Source organism: Numenius arquata, chromosome 19, assembly GCF_964106895.1.
Source record: "Numenius arquata chromosome 19, bNumArq3.hap1.1, whole genome shotgun sequence".
Lineage (NCBI taxonomy): Eukaryota > Metazoa > Chordata > Aves > Charadriiformes > Scolopacidae > Numenius > Numenius arquata.
Genome location: NC_133594.1, coordinates 2,459,884 through 2,478,405, shown reverse-complemented (window position 1 = coordinate 2,478,405; position 18,522 = coordinate 2,459,884). Strand labels below are relative to the sequence as shown.

General features: G+C 53.1%; 1 protein-coding gene across 1 annotated transcript in view; it reads right to left on the bottom strand.

Annotated features, from left to right (window-relative positions):
• The window catches only part of LOC141473780 (uncharacterized), a 101,529-nt gene extending 86,271 nt beyond the window's left edge, over window positions 1-15,258 (bottom strand). Inside the window, exon 1 of the mRNA XM_074161387.1 lies at window positions 15,165-15,258. Coding sequence (XP_074017488.1) covers window positions 15,165-15,258 — 94 coding nt within the window. The remainder of the gene's footprint in view (window positions 1-15,164) is intronic.
• Between the last annotated feature and the right edge of the window lie 3,264 nt (window positions 15,259-18,522).

Below are 18,522 nucleotides of genomic sequence, written 5' to 3'. Positions count from 1 at the left end.
CTGGGACCTCCTGGAGTGTGTCAGCCCTGTCTCCCCTTGCCCTTGCCCGTTCCAGTATCAGTTGGCTCCCCGTACTTGAAAGGAGAAAGCTGCAGTCTCTGACGTAACCCCAGACACTTCTTTCCAAGGCTCAAGACCGAGCTAAACTAAACCAGAAATAACAGCCCAGACACAAAGGAACAGTTTTGGAAATGCCACTCATGTCTCCCAGTAGCGGTCATCTCCAGGTGGCCCTTTCAATGGCCTGGATCTAGATGGAGCTGCTTCGAGCAGGGGTTGCACTCCATGGATCTCCAGAAGTCTCTTCCAACGTGAATTATGCTATGACAATCTCCCACTCCTGGATGTGGGTGATCCACCTCCTCTACACCTCCTGCCGCTGCATCTGATGTTAAACAGACTTGCAATATCCCAACAGCCATAAAACATGACCTCTCACCAGCCCAGCTCTTCCAGAGAGCAGCAAGCAACTACCCAGGTAACACCAGCAGTGCTTCTGGGGCACAATCACACCCTGCCCACTCAGAACCATGAATGCCTTGTATATTTAAGACAGAAACATATAAAATCTAAATCATTAAGCCACAAGAACCAAAGATATGACCTCCATGTGCTGCGTCCTAAAGCAAGCATGCCTGGGATAAACAGTGAGGCACAGCAGTTTTGCTGCTTTAATTTAATTTTGGGTCACTTTTGCTCAATCAGCATCCATCAAATGGTACGAGACTGATCACTGAGCATGGGATCTGCTCCTAGTTATGCATTTTCAAGCCAGGAAAAAACCAACCCCACTGTTATCCGGTGTCCTGCAAAGAATATGCCAAAGGAGATATCCAGGTTAATTCCTACTTTAAGATCAACAACTGTGGCTGAATTTAGAAAAACATCTTTCTCTTCAGAAAAAACATCTCATCTGGATTTGAAGTCCTCCCAGCAACTGAAACTCTACCACAACCCAACCTTGAGGTAGGCCAGCAGCGAATTAAATAATATATACAATCAACATATGGGTTGTTACAGCTAACGTGGGAGGTTACAATTAAAACCAGCAGAGCTGTGGAAGAAAATTAACAGCACTTTTACTGCAGAAGGTATAGGGTTCCCAAAAGTCCACTCATTTGGAGAGGAAAAGCATGAACGAGGCATTAGAAAATGAACCCATTAATAAAGATCCAGAAAACTGCCTATGCTGGGCAGGCGCCTGATCTTCTCCTTAGAAAGACCCACCAGAAGAAGTTTTTGCTCAAAGCATTTAGCAGCTTAAAGGCTCACCCTGCAAAGGAGGGAGACCTCGGGGACCTCTGCCGTTAAAGCAGGGGACATGGTTTTGCAAGACCTGTCGAGTCCCAGCAGGATGGCTTTTGCTTCCCATGAGCCAGAGGTGCACAGGGAGATGGGCACCTCTTTGGTTCATCCAAACCAAAGCTCCTGGGGGCTGGAAGCAGGTCAGGGTGGAACAGCCAGCCTGGGAGCCCCCACTTTCCATCCAGGTTCAAGCCAGCCCAAGGGAGCCGGGGCAAGCGCTGAGCCATCAGGCAATCACAGAATGGTTTGCATCGGAAGGGACCTTAAAGACCATCCAGTTCCACCCCCCTGCCCTGGGCAGGGACACCTCCCATCAGAGCAGGTTGCTTAAAGCCCCGTCCAAGCTGGCCTGGAAGGACCAAATCCGATTTACAGCCATCGAAGCTGACCTCAGCCCCGAGGGATTTGATGCCAAGAGCTGGTACCAACTGTGTGGGAATTAGAAAGCACCAGGCCGTGAACTGTGGCTTGGGGGGATTAAATACACGCTCACCCTCATGCATTTCCCACTAGCAAGGGGACCAGTGGGACCACTGTCCTCCTCCACACCAGCCCCAGGAGTGGGTCTGAGGCAGCTGTGACCTGCCCTGGCTTTTGTCCCTGCCCCTCAGCAGAGCACATCAGTGGGAAGGTTGGGGATGATTTCCCAATGAGCCCGGGACCTCCAAACTGCCCCAGGCTGAAGTCTTGCTCAAACACTCCTGTGCAAGCAACTCGGGCCCTTCTCTCCTCCCAAATGAGTACAAACCCTCACAGTTATTAACATGAAGCAGGAACAAATTGTGCAATTTTTCACCTTGGTTGTGGTAGGGAGCTCGGGGCTGGGTTGCCCAGGTTTGCTCTGAGCCTGCAAGGCAGAAACACAGTCTTCCTGAAATTAAAACAAACCTCTTTGCGTGATGCCAGGAATGAAGGTCCCTTCACCACCTGCCCTTCCCTGGAAGAAAGCTGCTCTTTAATTCACTCAAACTCTACGTACAGTGTGTGTACCCACTGGTACCCACTGGTTTTCTCTCTTTCTCCATCTTTCTTTGCAGCCCACCTTAAACCCCGCATCCTCAAGTCACTGGCCAGGGCGAGGAGGACCATGTGGCACGATGGAGACTCGGTCCTCTCTCCCCTCTCTCATCCAAATCTTTCAGTTTGCCACCCTCAAAGTTAAAATAATCAAAATGCTTCAGTAAAAGGGAAAAAAACCCCAAAAAAACCCAAGCACAGGAGTCATTTAAAATCTGCTCACGCAAACCTCGCTGCCAGAAAGCGAGATCCAGCTTCCAAACCCCTCTGCATCGCTAACGACCTTTTAATAGCTCTCATTACAGAACATCTCACTCAGCCCTGGCACATCCCCCTCCTGCCAAAACAAAGACCAGCATTTCCACAGGCAAAACCCCAGCTGTTTAATTGATCCACTCAAGGACTTCACAAAAGTATTCATAACGCAACTCTGTTAAACTAAAGGCTTCACTCCTGTGCGGCAGATGCCTTCGTTGGATGGCAACTCGTTTAACCTGCCTCCTTAATCAAGCATTTCCCACTCCCAGTGGGAGCTGCCATTGAAAACGTGGCTTAGAAACAAAGGCTCAGCAGCAGGAGAGTAGAAAAAGTAATAATAAAATTTACCTCTTTCGCTCTGAACAGCCATGTTTAACCTGTAGCACATACTCATGCTCAACCTTAAGTATACACACGCTTAATTGTTAGCGCAGAGGCACAGAAACGCCCCAAAACACATCGGTTCTGGGTCCCGCATGGTCGTCTTTAAGGTCCCTTCCAACCTGAACCATTCCACAATTCTATGATTTGTTGTGATAAGGTGGATTTCTTTTCCCTAATTTCCTTTTCCCTCTCCTCCCTGCCCGTGGTGCCTGCTGGGGGGCAGTGTTTCTGGGATGGGACAAGGAGACCTGAGGTGACACCATGGCTCTCTGGGGGAAAAGCTGCTTCTGGTGCTTCGCTGTTCCTGCTCCCTCCCAGCAGTCCCAATGCCCTCTGGGCGGGTGGGGGGGGGGCAGGATGCTGTGGGGTGCAGAGGGAGCATGGCCAGTGCCGCTGCCCCTCGGGTGGCTGCAGTGCATTGCCGCCCAGGGTGCTCAGCAGCCTGTCCCACCCCCATCACAGAACAAGAATCACAGAAGAACCCAAGTTGGAAGGGACTTCAAAAGATCATCTCTCCCACCTTCTGTGGGGAAGGGATCCTGAATGAGGTGGTCCAGCACTCTGTCCAATTGCATCTTGAAAACCTCCAGCGGTGGGGACTCCACCACATCCCTGGGGAGGTTGTTCCAGTGACACTTCTCACTGTAGAAAAATTCTGTCTTCCATGAAGATGAAACCTGTCCTAGTGCAACTTGTACCTGTTGCCCCTTGTCTTCTCCATGTGACTCCTTGTGAAGAGAGAGCCTCCGTCCTCTTTGTAGCTGCCCTTTAAGTATCAGGATACTGTGATGAGGTCCCCTAGAGCCTTCTCCAGGAAGGTCAGACCTAATTCCTTCAATCTTTCCTCACTGGTAGGGTTCTCCAGCCCTTTGATCATCCTCAAAGCCCCTTTCTATTTTCTGCCTCCCCTCCCATCCGCTGCTTGGTGGCCAGGGCTGGATGATGTTCTCCATCACAACCTGCTGGGGCCTTCACCCTCTTGCAAGCCGTAATATTTGGATCGGTTCCTCCTCTCCAGCTCATGGGAGCTGCAATGGGGAACTCTTGCTGCAGGATTTCTGGTTGAGGAAGGCAAACAGGGAACTGCTTGGGGAGTCCCCCCTCCTGGCTTTCCATGAGAGTCTGCTCCAAGGAGGAGAGGATGGTTAATTAATGAGGTTTCAGCCAAGGCTGGTCTGCTCAGGGTTTTGGGAGGGTTTCCGAGGCCGTAGCTGTGCTGTGGTGGAGAAGTTGTTCTGGCTGGTTCCAAATTACCATGGGCATCGTGTGAGTGGTGATGGCTGTACCAGAATCACGCTTCCAACCAGTGTCCTGTTCAATACTTTCAAGTTGTCAAGTCTTTCCAACAGTGTTGCCAGTCCAGAACAGTTGAAGAGTTTGTCAAGGGACCCATTATTTATTTCCCGAGTACCGAGACGCAGATACACACTCCTGTGCTTATTTCCACAGGGAGCAGGTTCATAAATCCTCTTTTTAGAGCAGACGAAGGGTTTCTGCCTAATTCCCATGACTCCCGGAACGGGGGCTCAGGGAAAGCTCCAGCTACCGTGCCAGCGTTCACCAGGTGGTGCACACCAGCTCACTTGAGCTGCTCTAACTTTATTGAGTAACCAAGTGCATTAAAGACTTTGCCAAGCAGTTAATTTGCACTGGGCTTTCTCGGAAGCTTAACACTGGCTTCAGCACAAACACCCCTCCACTAACGCTGCATCGTCCTTCCCAGATCAGGCTCATCCTTGGATGCTTCTCCTCCAGGTCCCTCTCAATATCCACAATGAGGACCTGAAAGCAATCGCCCCTCTCTAGACATACACAATTTTATTTTCAAGCTTACCAAGCTCTGTCTCCTTTTCTATTTTTTTCTACTTTTTTTTTTTTTTTTTTTAAGAAAAGGAAGGTGCAGACCCCACCGATTTGCAGCTCCCCAGGCAGAGGGAGGCAGCTGGGTTTTTCCAAAGGCACGATGCCCTTTGGGATGTGGGATGCACCTGAAAATTGGAAAGATGCTTGCGCTGGGCTGTATCTGAAAAATGCCTGTGCCGAGCCGAGCGTGCACAGCAGCATCCCCCATGGCAGCTCGGCCTGTGAGGGCATCTCTGCTCTCTTTCTTTTCTGACACAGTCAAGTTCTTTGTAAATTAGTTCATTATTTGAAAGATGGGAGTGATTAGTAAACAAATTGGCAGAAAACAGATGTGCTGGGAAGGGAATCGAGCCCCCAACATCAGAACTAGCTGGAAACATTTTCCCCCCCCAGCTTTCCAGTGTGTTCTCAACACAAAAATTCACTTTCTGCAGTTGAGATGCTGAGATTTTTCTACGTTAAATTTTCCCTTAGAAATACATGTAGCTTTTCCATCGAGAAAACAGAACTAGAATATTTCACTGCAGGCCGGTTCAGCCCCAGTAAAACCACTTCCAGCTTGGAGAAGTCACTGTACAGCTCCTCGGGGGCTGCCTTGCCCGGCTCTGCTGCTCCCTCCCCATCCCCATGGAGCAGGGTGAGGAGGGAGGAGACTGAGGCCATTAATCCCAGGATTAATCACCCCCAGGGCGATGAAGGTCAATACTGAGCTCCCTCCAAATGAAATATGATGGGCCATTTCCACAGATCTCATTCAGATTGTTTCACTTGGGAAGAATGTCAGAATTTCTTCTTGTTTTATCCAAAACACCTCAGTGAACTGCCTGCCTATTTGAAAACATCTCCTTTTTTTTATTTGGTTTTTTTTTCTTCGGTTTTTTTTTCTTCCCTTTGCCAGCAGGTTTTCTCTGCTCCAAGACAAGAGGGATGGGGCAGGGGTACTTCAGTGTCTGAGCACAACTGGGCATCGAGGCAAGGCTGGAAATGCCAGCGTCTCCCCTGGGCTGGGATTTTTCATGGTCACAGGAGTTTGTTGAGCATCAAGGGCTCATGCCAGGTTGGGGGGAGGGACGGGGGGGAACTGAGCCTTCGCTGGCCCCAGCTGCCCCACAGGGTGAGCTTTGAAATATTGCTCCAGCCACTCGCCTAAGGTGCTTCATGTATTTTCCCTGGCCGGTCTTGCAGGGTGGCAACGAGCTGATGTGCAGATGACTGGGGGCAACGCAGCTCATGGCAAGGAAGGGCCAAACCTCCTGTAGCTCATCAAACTCTCACAGCCTCTGGCACCGCCTTGGGTAATTAATGTGGATCCTTTTCCCAGAGGCTGGGCATTCGCCATTCAATTCCACAACCTTCCTGCCACTGAAAAAACGGGGGCAGGAGATGCTGCTGGCGAGAGCAGAGCGGTGGGGTGAGGCTGAAGCACCTTCCCACAGGGTATAAGCCCATCCCCAGGGTGGTGTGAATCTTTGCCTGTGCATATAACCTTTTTTTCCTGCTCTAAGGAGCCCCAGAATCTGCATTTATGTTCACTTGAGAGCTCCGCTCGGCGGTGGGGACCCAGCACTGGGGATGGGACCTGGTGCTGCAGCACCTGGTGCTCCTGGTTGTGTTTAATGGCTCCAGATGGTGGGTGTGCAGAGTTCATCCCCTCCTAAACCTGCTGGGGGGAAATTATAGGGGTTGGGCAGAGGTCAAACACATTTAGCCCAGGGAAAACAGTTGATTTTTGATACTTTTACCAGAGTGCAAATGGAGGTCAATTTCTTTTTTTTCTTTTTTTTTTTCTTTTTTAATTTTTGGGCTTTTAAAATCATTCAAATAGCAGTTTCTATTTCCTTAAAGGAAAAAAAAAAAAAAACTACAGAAAGGTAATTAACTTTTACTGACTACCCTCACAACTAGCATTATGCAGGGAGACACTTCCCCACTTGCAGAAGATGGATGTGTTCTAAGTTGATACGCTTAGATGAAACAAAGTATTTCCATCGGTACTCAGAGAAATAGGAGAAGCAGGTAGGTAATATATTGCAGAGATATCGTAGAGCACTTCAGAGCCCCAAACTCCTCCATGACAGATGCGGGGATAATCTCTCCTGCTGTTCCACTGCCGGCAGCTGTGGGAGGAGGATGCAGCTGATGCTTATCCCAGCAGCCAGACCCAACTGCTTAGGGCTGGCAATGAGAGCCAGGAGAGCATGGGGGGGCCAGGGGGAGGAGGGTTGTTTAGGGCAGAGAAGGGCCAGGATCTTTCACACTAGCTTGTCTGGATGGTATTGATGGGAGAAGATAGTCATAGTATGGGTAGAGTTGGAAGGGACCTTAAAGATCATGGGCAGGGACACCTCCCACCAGACCAGGTTGCTCAAAGCCCCCTCCAACCTGGCCTTGAACCCCTCCAGGGATGGGGCAGCCACAGCTTCTCTGGGCAACCTGGGCCAGGCTCTCACCACCCTCACAGCAAAGAATTTCTTCCCCAGATCTCATCTCAATCTCCCCTCTTTCAGTTTAAAACCATCCCCCTTCGTCCTATGGTTCCCCTCCCTGATCAAGGGTCCCTCCCCAGAAATCCTGGTGCTCCTTCCCACAGATCCACTATAACCCCTCTATGAATCCACTGCAGCAAATCCGATGAAACAAAGAGCGCTGTGGCCGCAGGGCGAGGGGCTGCTGCATCTGGGCCACCCTTGTCCCCAGCGGCACCAGGATCAGCGCGATGTGACCTGAGGTGGCCTTTAACCCCGCAGGAATTACACTGCCGGGAGAGCTGGGGGCGCCTGGCAAAGTTCCACGTGGGTAATTAGTGCTGCACTAATTGCCATCGTTGTGGGACAGAGACGCATGGTCAAGGTTGACGTGCCCTAAACAGAAGCTGATTTTTGTCACTGGGTTGCTCCCTTGAGTTCTTGGAGTGGGAAAGGCAGGGGAGGAGGGTGCTTAAATCTTAGAGAGGTTTTTCTCTTAATTGATGACCACAAGAGAGCAAAGCTTTTCAGCCGACTGCTCTCCCACAGGTTGAATGAAGCCTTTGCTCAGCGAAGGAACAACAGGGACAAGGAGTCCCTTTGCCACCAGCTGGCAATCAGGAAGCTCTTCCCTCTGCCAACGTCACTGGCAGAAGCAGAGCCCACGGCAGCACTGGGTCTCACCACGCTGCTTCACACACACCCCCCCCGGGGGCAGCTGGCAGAACCAAGGATGCTCTGCCTCCCCCTCAGCTTTCCCACACTCACTGTGCCATGTGAAGGATGGGGACAGGCCCAGCCTGGTTTGCTTAAAAATAGGGAGCAAAGCATAAAAAAAAATAATTATTATCTTGCTATGCAATAGTAGCTTGGGGTGAACAGCCTCCCCCTCTCTTTAGTTGAAGGAAGTGAGGTTTCTGCGCTCGTCTCTGTCCCCCAAAATGCTGCCGGGGTCGACAGGCAGGAGCAGGGAGAGACCCTTTCCCCACAGACCCTCCCAGATGCCAGAGCATCCCTGCGGAGGAGGATGCCAGAGTATTCCTTCCTCACGCCTCGTAGACCTGAGCCCTGAGCCTGCACCCACCCGGGACCACGAGGACTGAGCCCCCAGCACCCAAGAGTCTCCACGAGCCACCCAATATCCACCACCTCTCCAAAGGGGTTCCTGAGCTTTCCTTCCCAAACAAGCCTCAAAGAAAACCAGATCCCGGAGGAACGAGCGATCCCATCACGCCACAGGGATGGGGGGAGTGGGCTCCTCTCCTGGGATGCTGAGCCAGAGCCATTCATGGATACTGACGGTGGCACCACAGCCAGCATCCCTTGCCCGCACGGGCTTAACACCGGCCCCACAGTGACTACAAGGCTTGTGAGAGCGAAGATGAACCTTATGTGTATATATATATACATATATATAGCACATACTGAACACACACAAAGAGCTCTGGCTGTCTCAGCCGGGGGGGGAATGACATTACGTCAGCCCCCGCCGCGCTGCCGGGTCCTCAACCAGGAGCAGATGTCGGCTCCCCCTGCAAGGAACGAGGAGACTTTTGGGAGCCTGCCCTGAGGCCAGGGGTGGGGACAGCCGCCCCCTCCTCCCCGAGCTGCTTCTTGCACCGAACCCTGTCCTCTCCCCCCACACCCCTCCATCTCACTGGAGGGAAACCTAAAGCTTAGCCTGGCTTTGAGTGCCAGGAGCCGGAGCTGTGTGCGGGCACCAGGCTCTGCCTGGGAGAGCAGCGAGGCTTTTGGCAGTATTTCCACAAGGTCAGGCACCAGTTTAGGTGTGACAGCACACAGCCCAGCTCAAACTGTTTATTTTCCCAAGGGCACGATGCACTATTATCTAGCTCAACTACCTGGCAAGTTTATATGATCTTAAACCTGCAGCATGCAGGAGACCCATTACGCTTCTCTAGAAAAATCTTCCCCGAAGGAACAGCACTTATTCACCCTTGAAACCCTTTCCCAGCATGCTAGAATTTATATACAATGATTTCCACCTATTTCATGCAAAAAAAAAAAATAGAATCATAGAATCATCGAGGTTGGAAGCGACCTTTCAGATCACTGAGTCCAACCATCAACCCAACACTGACAAACCCACCACTGACCCATGGCCCTCAGCAGCACGTCTGCCCGGCTTTTAAATCCCTCCAGGGATGGCGACTCCACCACTGCCCTGGGCAACCTGTCCCAATGCCTGATAACCCTTTTGGTGAAGGAATTTTCCCTAATATCCCTCCTAAACCTCCTCTGGTGCAACTTGAGGCCATTTCCTCTTGTCCCATCGCCTGTTGCTTGGGAGAAGAGACCGACCCCCCCGGCTACACCCTCCTTTCAGGGAGTTATAGAGAGCGAGAAGGTCTCCCTTCAGCCTCCTTTTCTCTAGTAAAGGTGCAAACAGTGCTAGCATCCCTGGCCACATGGCAAGAAGGATCTTGGTCCTTATCTGTTCTGCCCGGTGACACGTGTGGGGACATGGGCTGCTGGAGACATCCCAGGGCAGGATCCAGACCTGCCGGCACCGAGAGAGTAGGTACTTTAAAAAAATTAACAGGGAGAGAGAGTTTTTAGGAAATGAGGCTCCGTACGGCCCACTGCTCGTGGAAAGGTTTAAGATTTTATAACTTGGTCTAATCTGGAAGGATTTCTCGTGGGGCTCCTGCCAAGCTTCAAGTCTGCGCTCCAGCTTGCGGGAATACAAATAGACGCTGAAGACAGGGATCCTGGGAACTGCCTGGACAGTTTTGGCTGAAATTTTTCAAATAATTCAGCACGAGACAGACATATAACAGAAAGGCTTTTCAATCCAAACAGCTCAAGTTAAACACCACAGCAAAAAGCATCATCACGGCAGCTGCCTGGATGCAGCAGCCGTGGGAGCGGTACCAGCTCCGTGCATGCAAACCCCTCTGTGTCCCTGCATCCCAGCGTCCCCATCCCTTACGGCTTTGCCATCAGCATCGTGTGCCTGCCATCGCCACGGGAAGAAAGCAAAGGCAGGTGGGATGGCAGCATTTAGGGGGAACAGTGTGAAAATCTCCAGGCCACGCCACATCCCGAAACACAACGTCGTGTCCCGGGTCGGTGCCTTCTCCTCCAGCTACATCAGAGGAAAGTGGGGCCATGTCCAGGTTGGGGTTCCCTAAGCACCAGGCACCCAAATGCACCGAGTCTGGCACATGTACGGATACAACCAGGCCACCAAGAGTTATCAAGGGCAAGTGATGGCCTTTGTGCCACATGCATTTGTCCAAGGGAAAGCAGCAAAGGCTCCTGCCTCTACCCACCTCCTCCCAATTCCTGGACAAAGGAACCAGAGGATTTTAGGGTGGAAAAGGGCTCTTCAGAATTCTAGAATCATAGAATGGTTTGGGTTGGAAGGGACCTTAAAGATCATCCAGTGCCACCCCCTGTCCTGGGCAGGGACACCTCCCACCAGACCAGGTTGCTCAAAGCCCCGTCCAACCTGGCCTTGAACCCCTCCAGGGATGGGGCAGCCACAGCTTCTCTGGGCAACCTGGGCCAGGGTCTCACCACCCTTTCAGCTGGAAACCATGCTCAGAAAACTCAAGACTTCAGTTGAGGGGTGTTTCTGAGCTGCGAGGGCAATCGCTCACTGCAGCCCACCCGGGAACAGGCCAGCAGAGCCCTGCAGCAACCCCACATCCATCCTTCCAGCCCCCTTTGAAGGGACCCGAAGCCAGGACCCACAAACCCAGGCTCCCCCTCCATCCGCGGCTAAGAGGAGCACACGAAGGACCTCGGAGATAAAAGCTGCATTGTATAAATACACTGGTGGGCTCTGTCTGGGGGCTCTGGGAACTCCTGAAGTTTTAATCACCCCTTCTCTGTCTTCACGAGGGCAAACAGCCACAGGGGAAGGCTGCACAGATGCTCTCTGTGATGGGGACAGAGGCAGCGACCCTGTGTCTATGCCACTTGAAATGCACAATTTAGGGTCTTGGGAGAGGGGGAAAAAAAACAACCCCAACATATAATTGCCTAATTGAGGACTCCATAGCCATGTGTGTGCACTGGAGGGTCAAACGGAGACGATATCAAGAGTCCAAATCTTGTATTTCTGGATTTTTAAGCAATTTGACTTGCAAACTACTTAAGATAACCATAATTTTGTATGCTTTATATACACACACACGCATACACGTACACACGATCTATATCATGTAAAACATATGCTGCCGCGCGTACACAAACAGGACCGACGGACCGCAATTTGTTGGCTGATTTTGCGTATTTACATAAGGTTAAACGTTTAGTTTACAAAGCGCAGGTACCCATCCTAACGACAAGCACACGACAGCGTAAAACACCAGAGCTGAGGAGCCTTCCTGAGCAATGCTGGATTCGACATTTCAGAGCATCAGACCTCCAGGAGGATAATTTACTGAAAGTCTACTTTCACCAGCCCTCCGGCAAGAAACACCATCTGCAGGAGCCAAGCGCTGCATTTTCCGATGCCACTCATCCCTTAATTAAGCAGATTTTAATTGGGCGACTCTAAGCTTTAATTAATGGCAAGTTATTCGTGCGCATTCATTTTTGGGTCACGTTCCCAGACGGGATTTTTCTGGGTTGGTTTGAGGAGTTTTGTGTTTTGCCAGACCTGGGTCATAATTATAGTTATTGCACTTAACGGGGAAAAAAACCAGCTCCCAGGAGCCCTGGAGCCACCCAACTCCCACTACACCAAGGAGGTTCCCCACTTCCCCCCCCCACTTCCTTCCTTAACCAGAGCATCCTCAGAATGATGGGGTGAGTTCAGCAAAGCCACGGAGACACCCGTGTGGTGCCCACTGGTGCCAGCACATCTGGGCACCGGGGACATGGAGATGGGGATGCTCAGCTTGTGCAACCCCACAGCACCCCAACCTCAGAGAAACGTTGCTGGTGCCCACCTTTCTCCCCACCACCACAGACCCACAGCACAGTTGAGTGGTGTCACTCAGGAATTGTTACGGCTCAAATCACCAAAAAAATTCAATAATTCAGCCTTGGGAGGGAAGAACCTGGGGCCATGTAACACTCCCCTAAAAATCGTGACAGGACAAAGGGTAATGGTTTTTAATTGGAAGAGGGGGGATTTAGATTAGATATTAGGAGGAAATTCTTTCCTGTGAGGGTGGTGAAGCACTGGATCAGGTTGCCCAGAGAAGCTGTGGATGCCCCATCCTTGGAAGTGTTTCAGGCCAGGCTGGATGGGGCTTTGAGCAACCTGCTCTAGTGGGAGGTGTCCCTGCCCAGGGCAGGGGGGTTGGAACTCAATGATCTTTAAGGTCCCTTCCAACTCTAACCATTCTATGATTCCATGATTCTATCTCCAGACCAACTTGCTGCTCCAGGTAATGTGTGAATTAGGGCTCAAGGGATAGATTTGACTCTGTGCAAACACCACTAACTTTAAAGAGTACAGCCACGCTCCGAGGTGGCAGCACTCATGGAGGACAGGACACCAGGCGTCCTCATTCCCAGCACACTGGAGTCAATTCCCACCCATTTCTGGCATCCTCAACCCTCCCGAGATCATCAGTGAGGATCCTTTTGGGAACAGCTACAAATACAACCAACGGTGACAGCCTGGGTTCCCTCCCAGATGGGTTCACCTCCTGCTTTTATGACCCAAAGCCCTAGCTGGGGCTTCTGAACTTTGAAACTGGCCTCTCCCAAGCATGAGCCACACGAACCACTCTTCCAATCGGACACAGGAGAGGCAATGATGCCAACCCCACGACAGGGATGCTGCAGAAATGGATCCTAATTTCTTTCCAGCCCTAAGATTCCACAAACGCTACACACTGTGCCCTCTCCTCTGCTGCTGCATGGAGCAGAGGGAACCTCCAACCCCAACAAGGTCCTACCAGCTTTGAAGACCAACTCCCGGTTCTAGACATTACCTGCTCTCTTCTGGCACTTGCTCCCCACTTCAGTTATTCCCCACTTGACTTGGGCTTGGACTGTGAAGCACCCAGTGTCCGCAGGAGTGCCCTGGGTCACTGCTCCAGCTTGCAAAGCCTAGCCCAACTCCAAGGCCAGGAAAACTAGCCAAGCTCTGGAGCCAGCTGTTCCTCATCCCCCATCCCTCTCCTTGAGGACATTTATAGCAGCTGTGCTACACAGGCCTTCCTTGGAGCAGAACTGCACCCTCGGTAGGGACTGGCTGAAGAACAAGGGCCTCAACACTGAAGAACTGCCTTGTTTTATGCCAAAGCCCAAGAAACCCACATATTTGGAAGACGGTGCTCCATTCACCAGCAGGATCTACGATATTTCCGAGCTTCTGAAAACCTGCCCAAGCTGGTGACCTTTAGCAACCTGGGCAGCAGTGATCAAAGGATAAAACCAAACACCTGGATGATGATCAGTCAAATCCTCCTCAGGGCTGCCCCATGAGCCAAAGGAAATAAAAACATATGAGCACGAAGCTTCCTAATGCTGCTACAGGCAACTGGTGCTTCCAGCTCTTCCCTTCCCCTTCCCTGTCCTTTCCCTTCCTGAAAACACAGCCCGATACCCTCACTGGAGATATCACCTCCCAAATTCCTCTTTTCAACCCCAACCCCCCAGTACCTTATTCCCACTTGGATTTTGTTCCAGCCTCTGGGATGCAATTCCTAGCTCAGTTTCCCAGGCTGTGAACTGCATCACTCCAGCCTTGTTTTCGAGCCAAGGTTCAAGTGGAGTTAAGCTCCGCTGAGATAAATCAGTGGTTTTCCTCTTGGGACCACGTTCCCGTCGATGTGGCTGTGTTAAAGCCCCTGCCGTACTCTAACCTCATCCAAACACGTGGGTTTTTGGGGCAGGGGTTCGCGCAGTGAACAGGAGCATGGGGTCACCACCTCTGGCAGGGACCCGTAGGTGTGAGGACAATGCAAATGCTGCGACGAATGTCTTAGAAACAGTCAGTGCTTCCTTCAAAACAAACATCCTTTTTTTATAGACGCTCTATTAAAGTATTTGCCGTCCCCCACAGAGCCCATCACGTTGCTGTGAAAAGTCCCAACTTTGGAAACGACTTACTGGGAATTTTCATGATGCAAACCAGTCCTGCACCCCGTTTTTATAGGGTGAGGGGCCTGGACCCTGCTGTGTCCATCCCAGGTGGGAGCCGGCCTGGGGCTCCTGCCACAGAGAGGGATAGGGCTCGGTGTTCCCAAAAGTTTTGTGAAAAGTTTTAGGACTCGGTGACCAGATGTGGAGGGGAAAGAGGAGGGACATGGAGACACGCGGCGCTGCCCCAGCCACAAGAAGAGCTCCAGCTGTGTTATATTAGACATCAGAGAAGCCATGCACGAACCCCAGCTGCTCTGCTCCTGCGGGGAGAGGGACACCGTGTCCTGCCCCAGAGGTGGCCCTGCCACCGAGCCCCTTATGCCACACTGAGCCCCCCCAAAGAGACACCTTCCCTGCCAGCCCCCCAACACCACCCACCCGGTCATGGCGGGGGGGGGTGTGCCATTCGCAGTAGGGGACGCCCTTCTGTCCCCAAAGCAAGGATGGCTGCCCCACGGCCGGGATGTCGGGGCATTAGGGGTGTCCCCCCCGACGGGCACCAACCGCCGCATCCCCGCCGAGTCCCGGCCGTTGAGTGGGGGGGCCGGAGGGGGGCTCACGGCAAGCGGCCGTGCCCGGGGGCTACAGACCTGGGCTAACAGTGCATCCTAGCGGGGACAGAAGCGCCGAGCAGCCCGGTGGGGAGGGGGGGCAGCGAGCTCCGCGCCCGCGGAACGCCGCGATGCCCAGCCGACCTCACCAGTGTGTGTGTGGGGGGGAAACAGCGTGGGACCCCCCCCAACTCTTTCTCCCCGGGGTCTCTCCCAACCTCCCCCCCTCCAACGCCGTCCTTACCTGCGTGCAGCCCGGAGCCCGGCTCGGGGGGCTCCAGCCCCAGCGGGCAGAGGGGCAAGAGGGCGCAAAGCAGCGCCAGCGCCCCGCAGCGCATCCTGCGCCCGGTGCCGGCCCCGCCGCATCCCGGCCCGGCCCCGCCACCGCCGCCGCCGCCGCCGCCGGGGCAGGCACGGCCCCACCGCCCCCGCCCCCGCCCCGCTCCGCCCCGGCCCGCCCGGCGCTGCGGGGACCCCCGCACTCCCTTCCCTCCGTCCCCATCCGCATTTCTGCCACTGGGACAGGGGTTAATGCACCCCCCCCCCCCCCTACACACAACCACATCCCCCCCCCCCCAAATTCAGACCCGCTTCCAACGCAAGCCCCCCCACCCCACCCCGCGGCGCTGCAGGGCTTGGAGGGGGGATTCCGCCCCCCCGCCCCGGTGTGTGCAGAGCCGGACGAGGTGACACACAGACACACACACTCCTGTACCTCAACCGGGTGCTGCAGGGGTTAGTGACACCCCCCCCCCCCCCCCCCCCCCATGTGCTGGTTTGGCCTCCATAGGTGAAGAAGACACACTGTACCCCCATCCCAAATAAAAGTTGCTGCAAGTGCTTTTTTCGGGTGCTTTGCCCCCCCCAACCTGCTGCCTCTCTCGGGGGGGGTACCTGACCCTGCTCCCACAGGGTGATGGAACACAGCGACCTCCCACCATGGCATTTGGGGGTGAATGAGGGACCCCAACTCTCCTGTGAGAATTGTGCTGCTTCTCTGGGTTTAACACCCCCCCACACACACCCCCCCGGCTCCTTACCCAGAGTCTGGGCCAGTTCACCCCCTTCTTGGCATTCCGTGGATTGAATCTCACCTCGCTGAGGTCCTGCCCAGCCCTCCAACCACTGCTGGGTCACAGCAGCATCGAAGTGGAAGGTGTTTGCAGACAGACACCCCAAAAAGCGAGTGTCCCCGGTCACCACCCCAGAGACCCCCCCACGCCTGCGCAGCGCCCCGCACGAGTGCTGCCCCACAGCAGCCCCCGCTCTGTGCTACACGCTAAGCTCTGGCATCATCAGTGGCACAGACCCTGCCACCGTGGCCGTGCGGCTTCCCAGGAGAGCTCTGCCCTCTGTGACAAACCCCTGGGTGACCACAGAAGCCCCTTTGGGGGTTGGGGGGGTGGTTTGCCTCAGGCCCATGGAGGAGGCAGGCTCGCTCCCAGTCTGCGCTAGTATATTGTCTGCAACAATCACACAGACACCTCCAAAAACATGGGAACCTTCAGCAAGGGGCAGCCAGACCTGCCTGCCTCCGGGTGGATGTCTCTTGCCAGGAGGTGCTCAAGTGCCTGATGGTGTCACCTGGTTGGCATTTTGCTCGAGGAACACCACACCACGGCAGGGGTGGGAAACGAGGCTTCTGTAAGCTCCTCTCTTCAAATCCTGATTGCTGCTTGATCCTGGGCAGACCTGAGCCCAGCTGGGTGCAGAAGGTGCTGTTCTCATCCCTCTCTGCCCTTTTCCAGGCCCTGCCACGCACTGACTCAGCTTGCCAAGAAAAGGAAGGTCAGAGACACTCAAGGAGCCATTTGCTTTGCCGTGTAGAGGACTTTATTTGTCAAGAGCACGTGGCATGGGTTTGCCTTTCCTTTCTCAGGTGTTGCTGAATCCCATCGATTTCCACGCCTGCGACCTTGCGTCCCAGCAGCAGCGGCGTCACCCGTCGCACCCCTTGGCGTTCTGCTGGGGGAACGTGCGACCGCCTCGCAGCGCAGAGACTCTGCCCTCTGCTCCGCTCACATCCCGCCATCCCACCGCAGGAGGAGGTTTTTTAGGCGGATCACCTGCAGAACCAGATCCATTTAAACACTCTCTACTCCCTCAGGAAAAAAAAAAAAAAAAACAAAACCCTCGTAAAAGGCATGCATTTATTCTGCCACAGTCCTGTCGGCTCAGCATCGTCTTTTGAACCGTGCTGTCATTTTGCTGAATCCAGTAACACAACCACATCCACCCCCCTCCTCAGCCCCCTGCAAGAAAATGGGGTTTTACACCCCTGTGGGTATTTTAGACTGTTGGGCAGGAGTAGGTAGACAAGGACTGTGTCTCCTCCTCCTCCTCTTCCTCCTCCTCCTCTGTTTGTGTCGTGCTGGGCAGAGAAAAGGCTGCCAGAAAGAGAGAAATAAGAAAAACAGACACAGACAAAGCCAGTGCTGGGATATTCTGTTTCAGAGCAATGACAGAAAGTGGAGATGAGGGGAAAATGAATAAATTACGGTTATTGATACTGTTTTCTTTGCAGGAATGCAGCTCTGCTGCCCCAGCATCTCCCAGGCTGCCTCTGCGGGCGAAGGGGCTCCGTTCTGGTGTTTCCATCAGTTCGCTCGGGAGCTGTTTTGCTCAGAGCAGCCTCAGCAGCTCCTTCACGCTGACTCACCCGCCGCAGGACTTCACCCCTGCAAATGTTTGCGCAGCCTTATCAGAGCCCCCAGCCCCGCGCAGAGCTCCTCGCAGCTACCGCCGTAAATCGCTCTCCCCCACCCTTCGACTTTTCGCTTGGAATTCCCTCCAATGAACCAACGCATCCGCTAGCGAGGTGCCGAATTCCCGGTGGCACCTCACCAGCACCCGGCTAGGAGCCTGTGGATGTAAAAAAATAAAAATAAAAATAAAAATAAAAAAATTAAAAAAAAAATAATCAGTGATTTAAAACACCACGCCGTGAAAGGGGCAGGGTAACCTGTGGGCGCTCAGGAGACCTCGTCCTCACTTCTGCGCTCGTGCTGGGTGACCCTGGGCAATTTAGTCCCCTTGAGGTGTCTCAATTTCCTTTTTCTATTAAATGAAGACGCAAACCCAGCTTCTTTTGCAAAATATTTTGCCATGTGCCGAGGGACAGCGTGGAGCCGAGGCTCGTTATTACCATCAGGCACTTTCTGAAAGCGGTGCTTTCCACAGCCCTGAGAGTCTCAGGAGATCGACTTCGGGCTGATCAGGAGGGACAAATTCCACTGGGACGAGCAATTCGTCACCTTGGAGGGAACGGAGGACGGGCAGTGTCTGCAAATGTGGCTGGAACAGGGAATCAGCCAGATGATGCCGGGATTTCATGCTCCAGGGAATACAAAAGGCCAAATTACCTGAACAGCTAGGACTTGGGTACATTCAGTGTTTCACCCCGAGTTTTCTGCATCCTGAGATTTCGAGATGCCGAAATATCTCAGGGAATGACCCTCAGAGAGTGGCAAGGGAAGATAAATCAGCCTTTTTTTCCTTTTTTTTTTTTTTTTTTTTTTTTGTTTCCCTAGAAAGTAGAAAAAGCCTGAAAATGCTACCCCCTAATGGTAAAACGAGGCGCGGGGGGTGCTGTCCTCGGAAAT